The sequence below is a fragment of the Perissodus microlepis genome, chromosome 17, assembly GCF_051167445.1.
Source record: "Perissodus microlepis isolate ML-2025 ecotype Zambia chromosome 17, ASM5116744v1, whole genome shotgun sequence".
Lineage (NCBI taxonomy): Eukaryota > Metazoa > Chordata > Actinopteri > Cichliformes > Cichlidae > Perissodus > Perissodus microlepis.
In genome coordinates, this window is record NC_140477.1 from 15,223,763 (window position 1) to 15,246,044 (window position 22,282).

General features: G+C 39.2%; 5 protein-coding genes across 9 annotated transcripts; 3 read left to right on the plus strand and 2 right to left on the minus strand.

Moving 5' to 3' along the window:
- Positions 1–531: 531 nt before the first annotated feature.
- rhno1 (RAD9-HUS1-RAD1 interacting nuclear orphan 1) lies at positions 532–2,537 on the minus strand. Its single transcript, XM_084910503.1, has 3 exons — positions 2,363–2,537; positions 2,036–2,223; positions 532–1,876 (listed from the first exon to the last, which is right to left on the minus strand). The coding sequence occupies exons 2-3, from the start codon at positions 2,198–2,200 to the stop codon at positions 1,154–1,156; spliced, it is 888 nt and encodes a 295-aa protein (XP_084766629.1). The 5' UTR covers positions 2,201–2,223; positions 2,363–2,537; the 3' UTR covers positions 532–1,153.
- Positions 2,538–2,672: 135 nt separating this feature from the next.
- On the plus strand, positions 2,673–8,448 carry LOC146369398 (forkhead box protein M1-like). 4 transcript variants are annotated; one of them, XM_084909805.1, is made up of 9 exons: positions 2,673–2,826; positions 3,152–3,619; positions 3,741–3,889; positions 4,136–4,327; positions 4,414–4,542; positions 4,804–4,863; positions 5,351–5,399; positions 5,531–5,703; positions 5,912–8,448. In XM_084909805.1, exons 2-9 carry the CDS (start codon positions 3,211–3,213, stop codon positions 6,731–6,733), a joined length of 1,983 nt encoding a protein of 660 aa, XP_084765931.1. In that variant the 5' UTR covers positions 2,673–2,826; positions 3,152–3,210; the 3' UTR covers positions 6,734–8,448. The 4 variants fall into 4 exon arrangements, with proteins under 4 accessions (XP_084765931.1, XP_084765930.1, XP_084765933.1 ...); XM_084909804.1 differs by having other exon boundaries at positions 3,171–3,619; XM_084909806.1 differs by lacking the exon at positions 2,673–2,826 and adding an exon at positions 2,880–3,006 and having other exon boundaries at positions 3,171–3,619.
- A 1,498-nt stretch (positions 8,449–9,946) lies between these two features.
- Positions 9,947–13,616, plus strand: LOC146369399 (forkhead box protein M1-like). The gene is made up of 7 exons (XM_084909808.1): positions 9,947–10,131; positions 10,376–10,818; positions 10,939–11,087; positions 11,323–11,514; positions 11,601–11,729; positions 11,893–11,941; positions 12,065–13,616. The coding sequence occupies exons 2-7, from the start codon at positions 10,416–10,418 to the stop codon at positions 12,580–12,582; spliced, it is 1,440 nt and encodes a 479-aa protein (XP_084765934.1). The 5' UTR covers positions 9,947–10,131; positions 10,376–10,415; the 3' UTR covers positions 12,583–13,616.
- An 84-nt stretch (positions 13,617–13,700) lies between these two features.
- Positions 13,701–16,999, minus strand: LOC146369400 (cystine/glutamate transporter-like). The gene is made up of 9 exons (XM_084909812.1): positions 16,076–16,999; positions 15,907–16,006; positions 15,681–15,725; positions 15,456–15,579; positions 15,251–15,354; positions 15,073–15,169; positions 14,629–14,778; positions 14,363–14,540; positions 13,701–14,129 (listed from the first exon to the last, which is right to left on the minus strand). Exons 1-9 carry the CDS (start codon positions 16,164–16,166, stop codon positions 14,065–14,067), a joined length of 954 nt encoding a protein of 317 aa, XP_084765938.1. The 5' UTR covers positions 16,167–16,999; the 3' UTR covers positions 13,701–14,064.
- Positions 17,000–18,490: 1,491 nt separating this feature from the next.
- Positions 18,491–22,240, plus strand: LOC146369401 (forkhead box protein M1-like). 2 transcript variants are annotated; one of them, XM_084909809.1, is made up of 7 exons: positions 18,491–18,751; positions 18,996–19,438; positions 19,563–19,711; positions 19,947–20,138; positions 20,225–20,353; positions 20,517–20,565; positions 20,689–22,240. In XM_084909809.1, the coding sequence occupies exons 2-7, from the start codon at positions 19,036–19,038 to the stop codon at positions 21,204–21,206; spliced, it is 1,440 nt and encodes a 479-aa protein (XP_084765935.1). In that variant the 5' UTR covers positions 18,491–18,751; positions 18,996–19,035; the 3' UTR covers positions 21,207–22,240. The 2 variants fall into 2 exon arrangements, with proteins under 2 accessions (XP_084765935.1, XP_084765936.1); XM_084909810.1 differs by lacking the exon at positions 18,491–18,751 and having other exon boundaries at positions 18,772–19,438.
- The last annotated feature ends 42 nt before the right edge of the window (positions 22,241–22,282 follow it).

Sequence of the window (22,282 nt, forward strand, 5' to 3'; positions counted from 1 at the left end):
AAATAAAAACCTATATATAAGTTTATATAAATTAATAAAGTTTATATAAATGCAAGTAATGTATACGAATGAATTAGCAATGAATTGCCACAAATGTAAAGTTTTAGAAGAAAAACGTCCAGCTAAATTTCCACCTGTCCAATCCAACCCAACTGCAATTATAGCAATATAACTTTACTGCAAACTAAATGTGGGTCAAAGTATGTTTTCGTGGAACACGTTAACACTGCTGTGAGGTAGTCTGAATTAATGGTATATCTAACTACTCACAAACCTGCAAGTTACAGGTCTGGCATCTACCATGTAACATAAATGGAAACTAGTTTTTTTCAGTGGTTTCTGGGAAAGTCTTTGAACGGTTGTGTCACTGTAACTGTTAAACACTTATTTCACCTGCTGATGCTCATCTTTCGTTTCAGAAGGGATGCATCCAGGGATCAGCACAGCTCTTTTAGGGTCAACACTTTTAGTGTGACGTCTCGACTTACCAAGAGCCAATCACAATCTGGGATGTTGTCTCAATAAACGGAATGCTAGAAGAAGGGATAAAAATGCAGAGCAATCCCAGGTGTAGGGGTCACAGGAAGCCTGAGAGATTACTCAATAATCAATAATTTAGCTTTCTCTTTCCTCTTAAACATTTATTTTATGCCTGTTTTTAAATTGCACAGCAGAATCATCAAAAACAATCTTAAATGGTCCTTCAGAAGACCAGTCGTTAGATCACACAGTTAACTTGAGTACTTATTTTGTGCCTCTTAATTTTTTGGATATTTCAGTTAAAGTTAATATAGATTAAACATTCTTCCATATGCCTGCTATCAAAATCCATTAGCATATGAATAACAATCCAGATATGTTGCCACAAGTGAGGATTAAATCTACTGTATATAACATAATTTATAAAACAGTACAGTATCATTAGAATCTGTCTGTCACAAGACAGATTTTAATATCACACCCATTAAACTAATTTACTAAAGTTATATTTTAAACTCATGCATAAAAATGTTGTTCAGAGGGGGTTCATAACAGACTTTCTCAGACGTGGCATTATGATGTTTAGAGCTGCAACAATTAGTCAATTAACCAATAAACAGGAAATTAATCTGCAGCTATTATGAGAATACAGACAAATCTTACAATCTCTACATCAACTTTGAATTAAAGCATCTGCCTCAGAGAGATGGCCCCTCTGTTTTAACAACACCATCAAGTTCTTTCTTCTTCTCCATGTCACCTTCATTCCATAGTCCCTCTCTGGCGTGTCAGCCACCAAAATGTCAGGTGACTCATTACATGGAGGCGTACACGGCTGAGCCAGCAGCAAATGTCCACAGGAGGTAGACGGAGAAATGTTCCTTTCCTCCATTGCTTTCGGAGTGTCCACATCAGGAGGTGGACAGACACTGCTGACTTCAGTGGTGCTAAACTCTTCACAGGGAAGTGTTGAAGCACAGACTGCTGGAATTCTGCATCTCTCTGACACTTGCACAGATGGTCTGTCAGGTTCAGCCAAACATCTTTGGTGGGATGAAGTGTCGTCTGAGAATGTTTCAGCGCTCTTTTTTCTTACTGAGGCAAACTGTCCCTTTGGTAGGTTAGAGCACTGTGCAGCTGAAACTGTCGTCCTCTTTTCGGCAGGTTTCCTTCCCACTTGAGTACTCTCTATAGCTTTCTTCTTGGAGATCCCCTTTGGTTGCTGAGTTTGGTCTTTTAACCCTGTTTTAAACAGTAATTGGGGGAATTTGCAGACACTATTTTTCCTGGACAGCTGACTGCAGCGATCCAAGATGCTTGTGGCAGACTGACACTTTCTCCTCCCTCGTCTCACTGGAGGTGCAGTTGCAACTGAAATGTCAAACTGTGGCCTAACCTGAAATATTAAAGGAAAATTAAACAAAATAATCTATGTAGTCATATGTGAAAATTATTATGTGAAATTCCAGCATATGAAGATCAAGTTTATGTTCAGAAATAATTTTTAAGCAAAACATAGCCCACACCACTTTAAAAAGTATTCATTACAGTTTACCCAGGAATTAAGAGCTGAGCTGCTCTGTGCTTCTGCCTCTGTGAAGAAATCTCTGGCATTGAGTGCTGCTCGGACTTCGGGCACATTTTGGAGTTTGGCTCCACACAAAGGCCGCTCCAAGAATTGCAGTGAAGGCTTTGCTGTCTTTGTAACTTTTCTGGGCATTAAGATAAATCATCACTGAACACCTGGTGGAATAAAAACACGATCAATTGAGGCATCAAATGTCCGCAAATAACCAGATGTTGCTACCAAACCAAAACTATATTCGGTTACTACCAAACCGAATATACTCGCTCGTGGGTGCTAAGACGACATTAAACTTACCTTAATGTGCTTATTTGCCTACAATAAATACTTATATCAAAAGTTAGTTTTTAGTGTAAATTGTCTTTTCTCTGCCTGTTTTGTTTTCATCTTTTTGTTGCTTTTTGTTTGTTATTTCCCGGGTCTTCTTCCGCTTCTTCTTTTTGGTTAGGTTGGGGCTTGACAAACCACCTCATATGTGCATTACTGCCATCTACCGTAGCCATTGTATTTTCTGATTGGTTCTAGTGACGTCGCTATCCTATCTGCTATTGGTTCAAAAATTTCACGTGATCAAAGTGACGGGAGGCCGCACCCACAGCGCCAAAATTCAAAATCGCTTGTGAATCGTATTGATGTCATGTAAATAACATTAAATAAAAGACTGTTTTAGATGTTTTCGGTTATTTTAAACACGAATATGAACCATTACTGGTTGGACTCAAGCTAAACGGAATCTTCTGAAACTTCGCAGTAATATGAAGGTCAGGTTTTTTGCCGTTTGTTGGAACAGTGTAGTGAACTAGGCACCTTGCTAACGTAGCTTAGCAGACTACCTCAGCGTACGCTAGCGTTAGCTTTTATCGTCAGGTGCAAGAAAACCTAACGCTGGAAAAATTGAATTTGTTTAGGTATAACGACACAAATCGGTTGCTGACTTTAATGTAAGTTATATGGTAATGTTTCAATAATTGTCAAAATGGTTAGGGGGCCAAACGTTTCTCGAGTCCCGTAGCTATTATATAACGTTACTGTTAGTGTTTACTCTTGTTGTAACTGTTAATCTTCGTTGTCCATTCTCATTTGTAGTTTGTGTGTGTGTGTGCAGAATACCCCTGAACAACTTGGCACATTTCAATGATTTGACCATGAGACGGAGCCCGAGGAGACCCCTGATTCTTAAAAGAAGAAAACTGCCTTTTCATCAAAATGCGACGGATTCACAGCCTGGAGAATCAGGCTCCAAAGAACCGTCAAAACCAGCTGCCGCTCAGAGCTTTTCTGATGGTATCCGCATCATGGACCATCCATCCAAGTCTGATACTCAGGTGGTTGTCCTTCCGGAAAAAGCAAACCTTCAAAGTGTTATTGGGGCCCTCACAGCTAAAGCCAAGGAATGTGGTGCCCAGGGCCCAAACAAGTTCATTCTTCTGAATGGAGGTGGGAGTGGCAACAAGTGGGACTTTGGACTTGATTCTCAGTCTGCTGCTGAAGCGGCTGCTACAAAGAGTACAGAAGGACATAAAGTCAAAGCTGAAACTACAAGCAATTTCCCAGGTGACAAACTTCTAACTGAAATTAAATAATAATTTAAAGGGGTTTTTTTTTATGTTTAGGATAATGCTTAATGTATAAGTGTGGAATTCAGTGCATTTTTTCCCTCTCTGTCTGATACTAGTGAATAAGGATGTAAACTGCGGTCCATTGGATGACAGCCTTACCAACATTCAGTGGTTGGGTAAGATGAGCACATGTGCCTTGGAGCCAAATTCTACAAAGCAGCTCAGCAGCAAGGAGAACCAAAAACCTTTACCACAGACCTTTCAGGTTCCGTGCTTTTTCTTGTCACTTACCTGTCTTGTTTCTTTTTTTTTGTTTGTTTTTTTGGGGGGGGGCATACTTTTCTGAAGGCAACACTGACCCCAGACATGCTGCTACATGTTCCCTAAACACCCTTTCTTGACAAGTTGGTCACAGCTGGGATTTACAATAACAGCAATAGTAGTCTGATTGCAGAAAATAGTTACACTGTCAGATTTATTGACTGATGTTTGTTTGTTTTTTGTCATATAGGCACACAATACACATACCAGTGCAGAAGCTCCTCAGCAACCCATTTCAGAGAGGCCACCATACTCCTACATGGCCATGATCCAGTTTGCTATCAATAGCAGAAAGAACAGGAGGATGACCCTCAAAGAGATTTACATGTGGATTGAGGACAACTTCCCTTACTATAGAGATGTGGCCAAACCAGGCTGGAAGGTACTTCAGAGCTGCTGAAAGTGTGATATGTTTCCAGCTCTGCAGCAAGCAGCAGTTTTCAAATACTTTTTCATTTATAATTGCAGAATTCCATCCGCCATAACCTCTCTCTGCATGACATGTTCATTCGTGAAACGTCTCCAGATGGTAAAATGTCTTTCTGGACTATCCGACCTGAAGCCAATCGATGCCTCACACTTGATCATGTGTACAAGGTGAGTGCAGCTGACTCATTGCTTTTACATCAGTGATATCTGGGAATGTTTGTGTTACTTGGCCTGAATGTTTTGTTGCAAGAATGCTTGTTAATTGCTTATTGTTTTACCTTGTGTTTATATAATGATTTTTCTTGGATCCTTGTTTTTCAATTGTTTTGTTTTTTTCATGGCTGACACCTTGAGAGTGTTTTGAGATTCCTCATGTTGTTTTTTGTTTTCTTTTTTCCCCCTAATCTCACTTCACATCTCTCTCTGTAGCCGGGCTGTGATCCAGTGACTGCCACTGTTCCTGTGCCAATGCTTTTACTGGCTAATCAAGTAAGACTGATTTACCCTTTCTTTTTTTTTCTTTTTTCTTTCTTTTCTTTTCTTTTCTTTCCTTTTTTTTTTTTTTTTTTTTTTTTTTTTAGTTCTTCAGGAGCCATCTTTAAATCGCACTCAGGCAGCACTAAGCCGAGAAGGGCCAGAAAAATCAGAACGTTCATGAATCCATTTGTCACCAGACTTTCAGACCCACAGAGTGTAGCTACACCTGTTTTTGTTGCAGGAGGAGACAAGAGAGCAGCAGGGAAGCAGAGAGGCTGAAGTCAGTCTGACAGACTGATGTGCTTTAAGAGCACTTGTTTCTCCTAATGTCTGGTATCCATACAATCATAAAACTTTTATTCCTCTCATAACGGTAAAGGCGTAGGGTTGGCTATGAAGGGCCAAATTTTGGACAGAACGCCAAGTTACAGTGTTGTTAGGTGGCAGCACAGTAAGGCTCCTAACTGATATAATTTTTGTCTCATCTTATTTTTCACAGCACCAAAAGAGGACACTTCCAGATGCAAGAAAAACACCAACTAGCTCTGGTGAGTTAAAAGAAATGTATGAGTTGTTTTATAAATTTGAGACTTGAGAAAAGTCAGAGGTTGGCAAATTTCTGTTTAGTTTGAAAATGTGTAGTGCAATGTTGTTATGTTGTTGTGTTTTCTGTGTTCAGAGAGAAAGATGAAACCTCTTTTGCCTCGAACCGATTCGTACTTGGTGCCCATACAGCTCCCCGTCACTCCTTCTGTCTATCTGCCATCCACTTCTACCCCTTTTCCTCCGCCCTGCTCCCAGCAGAAGGGGAACAATTCACGAGCAGCAAAGAAAGTCCGCATAGCACCGAAGGTAAGGAACTTCTCATATATTTCAGCTTTTTAAAAATGTGTTGTTGTTGTTTTACTTCATAAGCTATGCAAGTTGCAAACTGCTTTTCAAAACAAGTATTTCTTGGAACTCCCTAGAGTTTACATTGACAACATTATGTGCATAGAGATAAGTATGAACTTCACCCATACCACTAAGATTTTAATGGGAATGGTTGCATGTCTGACAGGTGACACAAAGTGATTCCCCAGCTGTGATGATATCTCCTCAGAAGAATACGGACTTTAAGGTAGAAGTGAAGGAGGAGCTGGTATGTGTTCCAATTAAATGCGAGACCCCCAAAGCTCCTCCAAAGAGACAAGCCAGCAGCTCACGGCGCAAACAACGCTTGGTTCTCTCTGTGAATGAAGAGCCTGTTCTCCTCTGCCACGAAAGTAATTTCTTTGACTCTGGCGTAGCCTCTGATGCTTCGACATTCCAGGACAATCCACATATTGAGCTGGATGAAGACAAGCATGGGCAGGAAATCCCAGATAGGGAGTTCTCATTCAAAACCCCGATAAAAAGTAGCAGCCATTTGACCTCATCCACCCCCAGCAAGCCACCTTCTTATGTTGCACTTGAGTCTTGGAAAGTGACCCCGGTGGGCAAAGGAAGCCAAAATATTCTGGACTTCAGCCCTATTCGTACACCAGGTGGTCCCACAGTTACTCCACAACACGACTACACCACCTTCAGCTTCAGCAGCACTCCCTTTAAAGACTTGCCTCTGTTTAACTCCCCAAGAGAGCTGCTCACATCTGCTCCCTCCAGAGTGACCGGACCAGCAGAGTCGCCCACCGAAAGCCTCAAAAGTAGCTGCTCCAGAGAGCTTCTGCAGGGAGGCAGTTCCACAGCAGCCAATCGCTCAATCACAGAGGGCCTCGTCTTGGATACCATGAACGACAGCCTGAGCAAGATATTGGTGGATATTAGCTTCTCTGGTCTGGATGATGACGACTTTGGTATGGCGAACATCAGCTGGTCTGAGTTCATCCCTCAGTTGAAATAGCCAGAGGGCCGAAACACGTTCTATGGCTAAGCAGTGTCACCTGTTTCTTTTTCCTTTTTTTTTCTTTGTGTAAACACTACGTGATTAGGCCCACACCAAAGCAGCAAGACAGAAACAAATCTAGATCTGACACTATTTAAACCATCCGAACTGTCCATTTTGAAGAGGATTTCTCTCAATAGAAGGCGAGGCTGTTGATGTAGGAAGAAATGTCTAGTGCTCTAGAGTGCTCTAATTTACTTTGGTTGTCAAATATTCAGAAGCATATCTGGTATTATACCAAAACAACTTCAAATAAAGCCCACTTGATGCTGCCATTTTAAACTTCTTATTGGAGACTTATTCGGACCTCCTTTTTGCTGTAGTTTAGGAGCTTTCAGCTTCAAGTTTCTTGTACATCTGCTTTGCTGCTGGAGGGTTCTGGCTACCACATGAGGGGGGAAATGTAACATAGTTAAATAGATTGCAGGGATGCTCCACTTTCAATTACTGTTTGATGGTTTTACCTTCTCTGACTTTTTCATTCATTGGATCAATCAATAATTGCCTCGGTGTCACTTCTTTTTCTTTGAATTTCTTCACATATTTGGGCCTCTTTGTGTTTTATGGTTTTCCTTTTTTGTGTTATTTGTCTGTCTTCTTGAAGAACATGCATAAGAAGAGAAATATGTAAGTGTATATGTATGTTGATTTGCACATTTTAATATATAATTTAGCTTCTACACAAATTTTAAAGTATGTGATATTTTCTGATCAGCCAGCAAGATGCTTCACTGCAGTTTGAGTCAGCGTCTTAGAGCTGACTTAGAATAATAGATTGTGATGGAGGATTGCTAGTAATAGGCCTTGACAAATAGCACTAACAGGGATAGGACTGTTTCTTTATTTAACTGTAGAATTGTCTTTATCACATGACTTCATAAATTCTCACAGTAATTGTCCTTGTGTATGCTAATATCACTCATTTTCAGGGCACCTTTAACCTAGAAAAAATGCATGCAGTGACTTCATTCACACAGTCTTGGAGTTTAATATTCACTGTAGTTTTTGCAGCCCCAACTCTGGAGGATAAATACCTGTTTTTAAAGATGCCACAAAGTGTTGCATACCTATAATGACTTCATTAGTCCTTTGTTGATGTGAAACTTGATGGTTTAGTGAGGTTTTGCCGTGCATTGAGGTATTTCTGTTTATATTTCATTAAAGGTGTAGACTATCATAGATTGTCTGTTCAAAAATGTTTAATTCCTTGTTAGTGACAGTACTGAATCATGCAATTTGGGTAAAATTGATTTTATTCTAAACTCACCGCATGAAAATGGTAGTTTGTAATATTTTTTTAAACAAATGACATCATTTACCCATTTTTGTCCAAATAATTGACAACAGATGGAAATTAGCCCTTGGCTATAATCTGGTATGTTTACATTTATGTAATTTTTTTTTTTTACATTCATGTTCATTAACATGCACTGTCCTAAATAAAAAATAAGCAATTTCATGTAATGTTCTTAGTTTCCAATAGGACTGTATGATGGCTTACCGCATTCCAATGGACCAAAAGAATGACACGATGTTGACACAGGTTTGATCTTGAGGTTCTCAGATAATAGTTTGTTTGTGCATGATACTGCAGCACAAATATGTATTTGCAAGACAAACTGAAATAATTACGATGTATCAAACAGCAAATGCTAAAAGCACCTTTACTCTTGTATTGTTAATAAAAAAAAGATACCATACCCAAAATATTAACTCTTGAAAAAAAAAACCTCACAGGACATTTTGCAGAGTTCGCAGCTGCAACGCAAACAGCAACAAACACTTTGTAGTTCTGTCCTGGAGTTTATGCAGGTGCAGTCAGTGCTACTGCTACAAGTAAGCCTAACACCTTCCAGATCAATTTTTTCTGGCAAGAAGGGCTGGCAACTGAGTGAAGGAAAAACCAGCTTGTCCAGTTGCAACAGAGGAAGATTTTGTTGTCTGTCTTTGCCTTCTTCAAAACTACGACGCCAATATCCCACATCCCAAAGCAACGGAGGAATGGGCTTATTTTGACAACAACACACAGGGAACCAGCAGTCAGTGATGGGGAATAGAGGAAGCAAGAAGCAATCCTGGACTGCACAATTGAATAGTGTGGATGACCTAGACAGGATGTTGCCACCTTGAGTTGCTGGAGGAAAACTAGCTGCTGGGTGCTGGCTTTTTTCTATAGTCTCCTGGATGTCTTGAAATACAATGTCTTTGTCCCTTGGAAACCACTTCACAGGAGTTGGTGGAATCTAAAACCTAATGATCCTGGAAAAGCTGGGGCGCATGCTGGTGACCTCAGCCACTGGGGAAAAAAAAAAAAAAATCAGAATAAAAGTTTGGTTTTTATGGCAAGGACTGATGCCAGTTTGAAAAATCAAATGGAAATTGTTTTAACATATATTCATTTTATAGCATTTTCTAAATGTAAACAGGAGGTGGCCACTTTTGGCCATGAACATGCTGAGTGGGAGTTTTTCTGCTTTTCTGTGCAAAAAAAAAAAGTAATGATGACTATATAATCATTGATACTGTTAATTATTGATATACATCTAACTGCAATCATGGGGAAAAAAGAAATCAGATTGTATGTATTATTTGGGGAAAATAGTCATTTTATTATTTTATCTCTTTGTAGATCATTACAATTATGTGATGTGTCTAACTGGTATTGAAAGGGTTGAAATTCTGAATTTGAATGAAATTTTGGTTTTCATGACCAGAACTGATGCTAATTTAAAAAAATCGGTCAAAGTGGAAAAATATTTATATATATATTAATTTGATAGTATTTTATAAACCTAAACAAAAGGTGGCCATTTTGGCCACGAATAAGCTGAGTGGGAGTTTTATCTGGTTTGCTTTCCATGCACAAAAATAACAATTCATAATAATCGATGTTGCTGTTAATCGATTTCATGTCCCAGACTCTACCATTAATAATACAAGAAAATCCAGTAGCAATGCGAATAAATGAAATGGTGAGTTTTGAGGTTGTCTTCCAACAAGTACATTGTACAAACAAACTGTTTTCTTAAAGGTTAAAATGTAAAAGAAAAAAGAAAAAAAGGAATGACTATTTTATATTTATGAAAAGAACTGATGTTAGTTAAAAGCTTTATGCAATAAAAATAGCAACAACCCCCCATAAAAATAATAAAAATTACACACCTAATTTATTGGTGGACACTTTCGGCAACGAACAAGCTGAAAGGATTGTGATTTTGAACAAACCCAGAGGGTTAAAAACATTAGCTAACGTCTGTTGTTCGAGAAGCTGGAAATCGTCCGGAAACATCACTAACTGAAGAAAATCAGCCGCTTAAGTGAGGAGTTCAATATATAAAAAAAGACACAAAAAAAAGGTGCGGACCTTGGTTTTACCTAGATAACATTTAACCCGTTTAGTGTACGATTTATTATGATCAGTATTTGAGCTAAATCGGGGAGTTTTCCCGAGGTGATCTAAACTTATTTGCTGTGAACGATGGCTAACGCCAGTAACTGACTTGATAATTTCCATCTCCCAGCGAAACGTTACCGTTACTGTTAACTCTTGTTGTAACTGTTAATCTTCGTTGTTCAGGCTCGTTTGTATTTTTTGTGCAGAATACCTCTGAACAACTTGGCACATTTCAATGATCTGACCATGAGACGGAGCCCGACGAGACCCCTGATTCTCAAAAGAAGAAAACTGTCTTTTCATCAAAATGCGACGGATTCACAGCCTGGAGAATCAGGCTCCAAAGATCCGTCAATACCAGCTGCCGTTCAGAGCTTTCCTGGTGGTATCCGCATCATGGCCCATCCATCCAAGTCTGATACTCGGTTGGTATACTTTCCCGAAACAGCAGATCTTCAAAGTGTTATTGGGGCCCTCACAGCTAAAGGCAATGAATGCGGTGCCCAGGGCCCAAAAAAATTCATTCTTCTGAGTGGGAGTGGCAAAAAGAGGGACTATGGACCTGATCCTCAGTCTGCTGCTGAAGCGGCTGCTACAAGGAGTACAGAAGGACATAAAGTCAAAGCTGAAACTACAAGCAATTTCCCAGGTGACAAACTTCTAACTGAAATTAAATCATAATTTAAAGGTTTTTTTTTAATGTTTAGGATAATGCTTAATGTATAAGTGTGGAATTCAGTGCATTTTTTCCCTCTCTGTCTGATACTAGTGAATAAGGATGTAAACTGCGGTCCATTGGATGACAGCCTTACCAACATTCAGTGGTTGGGTAAGATGAGCACATGTGCCTTGGAGCCAAATTCTACAAAGCAGCTCAGCAGCAAGGAGAACCAAAAACCTTTACCACAGACTTTTCAGGTTCGGTGCTTTTTCTTGTCACCTGCTTTTTTTTCTTTGCCCTTTATGTGCCGACACAAACTTGTCTGAAGGCAACATTAACCCCAGACATGTTGCTACATCCCTTAACACCCTTTCTTAACCAATTGGTCATGACTGTGATTTATAATAACAGCAATAGTAGTCTGATTACAGAAAATAGTTACACTGTCAGATTTATTGACTGTTGTTTGTTTCTTTGTTTTTTGTCATATAGGCACACAATACACATACCAGTGCAGAAGCTCCTCAGCAACCCATTTCAGAGAGGCCACCATACTCCTACATGGCCATGATCCAGTTTGCTATCAATAGCAGAAGGAACAGGAGGATGACCCTCAAAGAGATTTACATGTGGATTGAGAACAACTTCCCTTACTATAGAGATGTGGGCAAATTAAGCTGGAAGGTACTTCAGAGCTGCTGAAAGTGTGATATGTTTCCAGCTCTGCAGCAAACAGCAGTTTTCAAATACTTTTTCATTTATAATTGCAGAATTCCATCCGCCATAACCTCTCTGTGCATGACCTGTTCATTCGTGAAACGTCTCCAGATGGTAAAATGTCTTTCTGGACTATCCGACCTGAAGCCAATCGATGCCTCACACTTGATCATGTGTACAAGGTGAGTGCAGCTGACTCATTGCTTTTACATCGGTGATATCTGGGAACATTTGTGTTACTTGGCCTGAATGTTTTGTTGCAAGAATGCTTGTTAAATGCTTATTGTAAGGAGCACAGTAAGGCTCCTAACTGATATAATTTTTGTCTCATCTTACTTTTCACAGCACCAAAAGAGGACACTTCCAGATGCAAGAAAAACACCAACTAGCTCTGGTGAGTTAAAAGAAATGTATGAGTTGTTTTATAAATTTGAGACTTGAGAAAAGTCAGAGGTTGGCAAATTTCTGTTTAGTTTGAAAATGTGTAGTGCAATGTTGTTGTGTTTTCTGTGTTCAGAGAGAAAGATGAAACCTCTTTTGCCTCGAACCGATTCGTACTTGGTGCCCATACAGCTCCCCGTCACTCCTTCTGTCTATCTGCCATCCACATCTTTTAAAGTGACCCCGGTAGACAAAGGAAGCCAAAATATTCTACACTTGAGCCCTATTCGTGCAACGGGTGGTCCCACAGTTACTCCACAACATGACTACACCACCTTCAGCTTCAGCAGCACTCCCTTTAAAGACTTGCCTCTGTTTAACTCCCCAAGAGAGCTGCTCACATCTGCTCCCTCCAGAGTGACCGGACCAGCAGAGTCGCCCACCGAACGCCTCAAAAGTAGCTGCTCCAGAGAGCTTCCGCAGGGAGGCAGTTCCACAGCAGCCAATCGCTCAATCACAGAGGGCCTCGTCTCGGATACCATGAACGACAGCCTGAGCGAGTTATTGTTGGATATTAGCTTCTCTGGTCTGGATGATGACAACTTTGGTATGGCGAACATCAGCTGGTCTGACTTAATCCCTCAGTTGAAATAGCCAGAGGGCCGAAACACATTCTGTGGCTAAGCAGTGTCACCTGTTTCTTTTTCCTTTTTTTTTCTTTGTGTAAACACTACATGATTAGGCCCACACCAAAGCAGCAAGACAGAAACAAATCTAGATCTGACACTATTTAAACCATCCGAACTGTCCATTTTGAAGAGGATTTCTCTCAATACAAAGCGAGGCTGTTGATGTAGGAAGAAATTTCTAGTGCTCTAGAGTGCTCTAATTTACTTTGGTTGTCAAATATTCAGAAGAATGTATTTTAAATTTCTTATTGGAGACTTATTCGGACCTCCTTTTTGCTGTAGTTTAGGAGCTTTCAGCTTCAAGTTTCTTGTACATCTGCTTTGCTGCTGGAGGGTTCTGGCTACCACATGAGGGGGGAAATGTAACATAGTTAAATAGATTGCAGGGATGCTCCAGTTTCAATTACTGTTTGATGGTTTTACCTTCTCTGACTTTTTCATTCATTGGATCAATCAATAATTGCCTCGGTGTCACTTCTTTTTCTTTGAATTTCTTCACATATTTGGGCGTCTTTGTATTTTATGGTTTTCCTTTTTTGTCTTATTTGTCTGTATTCTTGAAAGACATGTATATGAAAAGAAATATGTAAGTGTATATGTTTGTTGATTTGCACATTTTAATATATAATTTAGCTTCTACTTAAATTTTAAAGGATATATTTTCAAGATGCTTCACTGCAGTTTGAGTCAGCGTTTTAGAGCTGACTTAGAATAATAGATTGTGATGGAGGATTGCTAGTAATAGGCCTTGACGAATAGCACTAACAGGGATAGGACTGTTTCTTTATTTAACTGTAGAATTGTCTTTATCACATGACTTCATAAATTCTCACAGTAATTGTCCTTGTGTATGCAGGAGTGAAATGTTGTGGTTTCTAGCAGTTTTCAGACCTTGTACCTGACTAAACTCGGTGTTTCTAAGACAACAATCAATGTGTTGGTGCCTCATATAACATGAAGATTTTTTACTGTTTTTGGCTATAAGCAAACTTTGATCTGTTGTCTTGCTCAGATCAAATTTAATTCATGTGTAGAGACAAGGCGTAATTTCTACACCCTGAAATATTCTTCAATACAGCAATGAACCTTTTGCACATAGCGTATTTTATTTACTGTGTAGCAAGACTGCTTATTTCTGTTTATATTTCAATAAAGGTTTAAACTATCATAGGTTGTCTGTTCAAAAATGTCATTTTAACTAACGTTTCAAAATGAACATTTTGAGTGCATCTTTGAAACTTTAAGTACTTTTTTTTGTAAGGTCTCTGGTATAAACACTACATACTTGCATAATTGGTGCAGTTAGTTTCTCTAAACAAGTGGCTCTTTATATAAAAGTAGTACAAAATTAAACATTTGTTTAAACTGTTAAAAATGTCTTCTTAATGTTTTGTCCAGGTAGTATCCGTGTAGTCTGCAAGTAGAATGCAGGATGCCTTTTGGGTCTTCAGTAAGTCTGGACTTCCTGTTGAGCCACTTCTAGAAGGATCTGTAGCTGTTTGCTGCAGTGGTCTGGGAGAATTGAGGAAAGTCAGAATTATCTAGTTTGTTCACTACAAGCAACTGAATTTCTCGATTTCACTCATCCTCTTCCTTCTTAACAAAAACAAGCAGGCATATATGATCATTTGACACTGTACCAAAGATGCCTATGTTTAATATTAAAAGTAGAGCCACTCAATTCAGTCCCATGACGAAAACTATCATGTTAATACATTCTGAAGAAGAATATTGGTACAACTTACCAAATATGCGCCTGCATCTACGGGGCAAACGAAAGCGGTAGACAGTAACATAGTAAACTGGGACACCAGTCAGTGTTAGAGCACAACTTTGTCCTGTGTTCCAGGGGTCAGAGTAAAGAGACAGACCCACAATGAAGAAGGAGACCATCGTGAAGGTGATTGCAATGACCAAGGGCACCTTCACATTACAACAAATAAAACAAGTTGGTCAGCATAGTGTGCAGCAGTAAGATAAAGGGAGGTTTTTTTTAGTTCAGTATGCTAACCTTAAAAGGTCTTGGGTGGAGAGGAAAACGATATCGATGTATGAGCATCCCCAAGGTTGCCAAGGCGATGAAGAACCAGCGTGAAAAGGAGGCAAAGTTGAGGAGCTGGTAAATCTCTCCAGTGATTAACATGAAAATTACCAAGGGGTACTAAAGGGACACAGGGACACAAGCAAGATAGTTATAAACCCACTATTTTGAGAGTATCATATTATATCTCTTTGTCAGACCCTGTGCAACCCCTCATTCCTTTAGATCTGGATTAAGGCTTTGTGTTTCTCATTTTCAACCAGCCTCTTTATCCTGTGCCTGGATCCTATTGTTATTATTCATATGACATGGATAAACTTAATACAAATAAAATGTTATAATTGTTTTACTGCATATTCTCAAGTCATCTATTTATTTGTTTAGATTACTTCATCTGTTTTAAAAGTAGTTTACCAGGAACAACACAGCAGGTAAAGGTGTGTGTCTGCGGATGTGAATCATGGAAAAGATGGCTGGCCAGTGGCCTTCCCTGGCTCCCACAAACAGCATCCTGCAACACAGAGCTCTCATTAGAATTCAGGCACACACACAAAAAAATGACAATAATAAACCTTTATGGTCCTCAGATTACCTAGGTGCCCCAAAGAAGCCACCGTTAAGTGCTCCAAGGCAAGATATGGCAACAAGAACGGGGATCACAGGAGCCAACCCCTGAAAAGCACGGTTGGCAAATGTCTGCAGAGGCACAAACAGCAGATCAGACCAACAGTGACATACCACATTTACTCTAGTTTTTCCTTTTTTTAATGATACATAAAGCAAGAAATAGAACTGACCACAGCCACAGCATCTGACAGAAGCACCTCAGCGGGAGTCATCATGGTGTAGTAGGCCACATTAATAAGCACATAAAAGACTGTCACTGCCACAATGGACAAGATTATTGCCAGTGGCATGTTTCTGATAAAGCGGGATACACACAGAGAGATATAACAGCAGGAGGCAACTTGGTTTTTTAAAAAAACGACAGACTTTATAGCAGATGTTTCATGCTAAAATACCTATTAGGGTTTATGACTTCTTCTGTGATAAAGTTCAAATTAAACCTAGAGGGAAAGAGAAAGCCAAGACTCAGGCATAAAGCTTTGATTGTTAGTTATAGTACATACATTGTCATGTAATTTATGGTTCTTTTCACCATTACTGGGGGAAAGAGTTTTTAATACTGTGTGATACACAGTAAAATACATTGAATTTGCACTGATCCTCAAACCACTGTACACTTACCATCCACCATAGGCATAGAGGCCGCTATAGAAGGCCAGTGGCAACTTATCCAGTGTTAACAAATCAACCTCGAAACCATTCTGAAAATTTTCTGTCTTCCCTGCAAAGACAGAGAGAATAAATGAGCTGAATACCAACTCTGTCTGGTTTAACAATTAGGTGCTCTCACCTTTGGCCAGTGCAATGAACCCTGGGACGATGATGAGGGCCAGGGCAAACATCTTAATGAAAGTCAAGGTGACTTGAGTGCGAGAGGCCATGTTCACACTCCAGGATTGCTAGTAATAGGCCTTGACAAATAGCACTAACAGGGATAGGACTGTTTCTTTATTTAACTGTAGAATTGTCTTTATCACATGACTTCATAAATTCTCACAGTAATTGTCCTTGTGTATGCTAATATCACTCATTTTCAGGGCACCTTTAACCTACAAAAAATGCATGCAGTGACTTCATTCACACAGTCTTGGAGTTTAATATTCACTGTAGTTTTTGCAGCCCCAACTCTGGAGGATAAATACCTGTTTTTAAAGATGCCACAAAGTGTTGCATACCTATAATGACTTCATTAGTCCTTTGTTGATGTGAAACTTGATGGTTTAGTGAGGTTTTGCCGTGCATTGAGGTATTTCTGTTTATATTTCATTAAAGGTGTAGACTATCATAGATTGTCTGTTCAAAAATGTTTAATTCCTTGTTAGTGACAGTACTGAATCATGCAATTTGGGTAAAATTGATTTTATTCTAAACTCACCGCATGAAAATGGTAGTTTGTAATATTTTTTTAAACAAATGACATCATTTACCCATTTTTGTCCAAATAATTGACAACAGATGGAAATTAGCCCTTGGCTATAATCTGGTATGTTTACATTTATGTAATTTTTTTTTTTTACATTCATGTTCATTAACATGCACTGTCCTAAATAAAAAATAAGCAATTTCATGTAATGTTCTTAGTTTCCAATAGGACCGTATGATGGCTTAACGCATTCCAATGGACCAAAAGAATGACACGATGTTGACACAGGTTTGATCTTGAGGTTCTCAGATAATAGTTTGTTTGTGCATGATACTGCAGCACAAATATGTATTTGCAAGACAAACTGAAATAATTACGATGTATGAAACAGCAAATGCTAAAAGCACCTTTACTCTTGTATTGTTAATAAAAAAAAGATACCATACCCAAAATATTAACTCTTGAAAAAAAAACCCTCACAGGACATTTTGCAGAGTTCGCAGCTGCAACACAAACAGCAACAAACACTTTGTAGTTCTGTCCTGGAGTTTATGCAGGTGCAGTCAGTGCTATTGCTACAAGTAAGCCTAACACCTTCCAGATCAATTTTTTCTGGCAAGAAGGGCTGGCAACTGAGTGAAGGAAAAACCAGCTTGTCCAGTTGCAACAGAGGAAGATTTTGTTGTCTGTCTTTGCCTTCTTCAAAACTACGACGCCAATATCCCACATCCCAAAGCAACGGAGGAATGGGCTTATTTTGACAACAACACACAGGGAACCAGCAGTCAGTGATGGGGAATAGAGAAAGCAAGAAGCAATCCTGGACTGCACAATTGAATAGTGTGGATGACCTAGACAGGATGTTGCCACCTTGAGTTGCTGGAGGAAAACTAGCTGCTGGGTGCTGACTTTTTTCTATAGTCTCCTGGATGTCTTGAAATACAATGTCTTTGTCCCTTGGAAACCACTTCACAGGAGTTGGTGGAATCTAAAACCTAATGATCCTGGAAAAGCTGGGGCGCATGCTGGTGACCTCAGCCACTGGGGAAAAAAAAAAAAAAATCAGAATAAAAGTTTGGTTTTTATGGCAAGGACTGATGCCAGTTTGAAAAATCAAATGGAAATTGTTTTAACATATATTCATTTTATAGCATTTTCTAAATGTAAACAGGAGGTGGCCACTTTTGGCCATGAACATGCTGAGTGGGAGTTTTTCTGCTTTTCTGTGCAAAAAAAAAGAAGTAATGATGACTATATAATCATTGATACTGTTAATTATTGATATACATCTAACTGCAATCATGGGGAAAAAAGAAATCAGATTGTATGTATTATTTGGGGAAAATAGTCATTTTATTATTTTATCTCTTTGTAGATCATTACAATTATGTGATGTGTCTAACTGGTATTGAAAGGGTTGAAATTCTGAATTTGAATGAAATTTTGGTTTTCATGACCAGAACTGATGCTAATTTAAAAAAATCGGTCAAAGTGGAAAAATATTTATATATATATTAATTTGATAGTATTTTATAAACCTAAACAAAAGGTGGCCATTTTGGCCACGAATAAGCTGAGTGGGAGTTTTATCTGGTTTGCTTTCCATGCACAAAAATAACAATTCATAATAATCGATGTTGCTGTTAATCGATTTCATGTCCCAGACTCTACCATTAATAATACAAGAAAATCCAGTAGCAATGCGAATAAATGAAATGGTGAGTTTTGAGGTTGTCTTCCAACAAGTACATTGTACAAACAAACTGTTTTCTTAAAGGTTAAAATGTAAAAGAAAAAAGAAAAAAAGGAATGACTATTTTATATTTATGAAAAGAACTGATGTTAGTTAAAAGCTTTATGCAATAAAAATAGCAACAACCCCCCATAAAAATAATAAAAATTACACACCTAATTTATTGGTGGACACTTTCGGCAACGAACAAGCTGAAAGGATTGTGATTTTGAACAAACCCATAGGGTTAAAAACATTAGCTAACGTCTGTTGTTCGAGAAGCTGGAAATCGTCCGGAAACATCACTAACTGAAGAAAATCAGCCGCTTAAGTGAGGAGTTCAATATATAAAAAAAGACACAAAAAAAAAGGTGCGGACCTTGGTTTTACCTAGATAACATTTAACCCGTTTAGTGTACGATTTATTATGATCAGTATTTGAGCTAAATCGGGGAGTTTTCCCGAGGTGATCTAAACTTATTTGCTGTGAACGATGGCTAACGCCAGTAACTGACTTGATAATTTCCATCTCCCAGCGAAACGTTACCGTTACTGTTAACTCTTGTTGTAACTGTTAATCTTCGTTGTTCAGGCTCGTTTGTATTTTTTGTGCAGAATACCTCTGAACAACTTGGCACATTTCAATGATTTGACCATGAGACGGAGCCCGACGAGACCCCTGATTCTCAAAAGAAGAAAACTGTCTTTTCATCAAAATGCGACGGATTCACAGCCTGGAGAATCAGGCTCCAAAGATCCGTCAATACCAGCTGCCGTTCAGAGCTTTCCTGGTGGTATCCGCATCATGGCCCATCCATCCAAGTCTGATACTCGGTTGGTATACTTTCCCGAAACAGCAGATCTTCAAAGTGTTATTGGGGCCCTCACTGCTAAAGGCAATGAATGTGGTGCCCAGGGCCCAAACAAGTTCATTCTTCTGAGTGGGAGTGGCAAAAAGAGGGACTATGGACCTGATCCTCAGTCTGCTGCTGAAGCGGCTGCTACAAGGAGTACAGAAGGACATAAAGTCAAAGCTGAAACTACAAGCAATTTCCCAGGTGACAAACTTCTAACTGAAATTAAATAATAATTTAAAGGATTTTTTTTTTTTAATGTTTAGGATAATGCTTAATGTATAAGTGTGGAATTCAGTGCATTTTTTCCCTCTCTGTCTGATACTAGTGAATAAGGATGTAAACTGCGGTCCATTGGATGACAGCCTTACCAACATTCAGTGGTTGGGTAAGATGAGCACATGTGCCTTGGAGCCAAATTCTACAAAGCAGCTCAGCAGCAAGGAGAACCAAAAACCTTTACCACAGACTTTTCAGGTTCGGTGCTTTTTCTTGTCACCTGCTTTTTTTTCTTTGCCCTTTATGTGCCGACACAAACTTGTCTGAAGGCAACATTAACCCCAGACATGTTGCTACATCCCTTAACACCCTTTCTTAACCAATTGGTCATGACTGTGATTTATAATAACAGCAATAGTAGTCTGATTACAGAAAATAGTTACACTGTCAGATTTATTGACTGTTGTTTGTTTCTTTGTTTTTTGTCATATAGGCACACAATACACATACCAGTGCAGAAGCTCCTCAGCAACCCATTTCAGAGAGGCCACCATACTCCTACATGGCCATGATCCAGTTTGCTATCAATAGCAGAAGGAACAGGAGGATGACCCTCAAAGAGATTTACATGTGGATTGAGGACAACTTCCCTTACTATAGAGATGTGTGCAAACCAGACTGGAAGGTACTTCAGAGCTGCTGAAAGTGTGATATGTTTCCAGCTCTGCAGCAAACAGCAGTTTTCAAATACTTTTTCATTTATAATTGCAGAATTCCATCCGCCATAACCTCTCTCTGCATGACATGTTCATTCGTGAAACGTCTCCAGATGGTAAAATGTCTTTCTGGACTATCCGACCTGAAGCCAATCGATGCCTCACACTTGATCATGTGTACAAGGTGAGTGCAGCTGACTCATTGCTTTTACATCGGTGATATCTGGGAATATTTGTGTTACTTGGCCTGAATGTTTTGTTGCAAGAATGCTTGTTAAATGCTTATTGTAAGGAGCACAGTAAGGCTCCTAACTGATATAATTTTTGTCTCATCTTTCTTTTCACAGCACCAAAAGAGGACACTTCCAGATGCAAGAAAAACACCAACTAGCTCTGGTGAGTTAAAAGAAATGTATGAGTTGTTTTATAAATTTGAGACTTGAGAAAAGTCAGAGGTTGGCAAATTTCTGTTTAGTTTGAAAATGTGTAGTGCAATGTTGTTGTGTTTTCTGTGTTCAGAGAGAAAGATGAAACCTCTTTTGCCTCGAACCGATTCGTACTTGGTGCCCATACAGCTCCCCGTCACTCCTTCTGTCTATCTGCCATCCACATCTTTTAAAGTGACCCCGGTAGACAAAGGAAGCCAAAATATTCTACACTTGAGCCCTATTCGTGCAACGGGTGGTCCCACAGTTACTCCACAACATGACTACACCACCTTCAGCTTCAGCAGCACTCCCTTTAAAGACTTGCCTCTGTTTAACTCCCCAAGAGAGCTGCTCACATCTGCTCCCTCCAGAGTGACCGGACCAGCAGAGTCGCCCACCGAACGCCTCAAAAGTAGCTGCTCCAGAGAGCTTCCGCAGGGAGGCAGTTCCACAGCAGCCAATCGCTCAATCACAGAGGGCCTCGTCTCGGATACCATGAACGACAGCCTGAGCGAGTTATTGTTGGATATTAGCTTCTCTGGTCTGGATGATGACGACTTTGGTATGGCGAACATCAGCTGGTCTGACTTAATCCCTCAGTTGAAATAGCCAGAGGGCCGAAACACATTCTGTGGCGAAGAAGTGTCACCTGTTTCTTTTTCCTTTTTTTTTCTTTGTGTAAACACTACATGATTAGGCCCACACCAAAGCAGCAAGACAGAAACAAATCTAGATCTGACACTATTTAAACCATCCGAACTGTCCATTTTGAAGAGGATTTCTGTCAATGCAAAGCAAGGCTGTTGATGTAGGAAGAAATTTCTAGTGCTCTAGAGTGCTCTAATTTACTTTGGTTGTCAAATATTCAGAAGAATGTATTTTAAATTTCTTATTGGAGACTTATTTGGACCTCCTTTTTGCTGTAGTTTAGGAGCTTTCAGCTTCAAGTTTCTTGTACATCTGCTTTGCTGCTGGAGGGTTCTGGCTACCACATGAGGGGGGAAATGTAACATAGTTAAATAGATTGCAGGGATGCTCCAGTTTCAATTACTGTTTGATGGTTTTACCTTCTCTGACTTTTTCATTCATTGGATCAATCAATAATTGCCTCGGTGTCACTTCTTTTTCTTTGAATTTCTTCACATATTTGGGCGTCTTTGTATTTTATGGTTTTCCTTTTTTGTCTTATTTGTCTGTATTCTTGAAAGACATGTATATGAAAAGAAATATGTAAGTGTATATGTTTGTTGATTTGCACATTTTAATATATAATTTAGCTTCTACTTAAATTTTAAAGGATATATTTTCAAGATGCTTCACTGCAGTTTGAGTCAGCGTTTTAGAGCTGACTTAGAATAATAGATTGTGATGGAGGATTGCTAGTAATAGGCCTTGACGAATAGCACTAACAGGGATAGGACTGTTTCTTTATTTAACTGTAGAATTGTCTTTATCACATGACTTCATAAATTCTCACAGTAATTGTCCTTGTGTATGCAGGAGTGAAATGTTGTGGTTTCTAGCAGTTTTCAGACCTTGTACCTGACTAAACTCGGTGTTTCTAAGACAACAATCAATGTGTTGGTGCCTCATATAACATGAAGATTTTTTACTGTTTTTGGCTATAAGCAAACTTTGATCTGTTGTCTTGCTCAGATCAAATTTAATTCATGTGTAGAGACAAG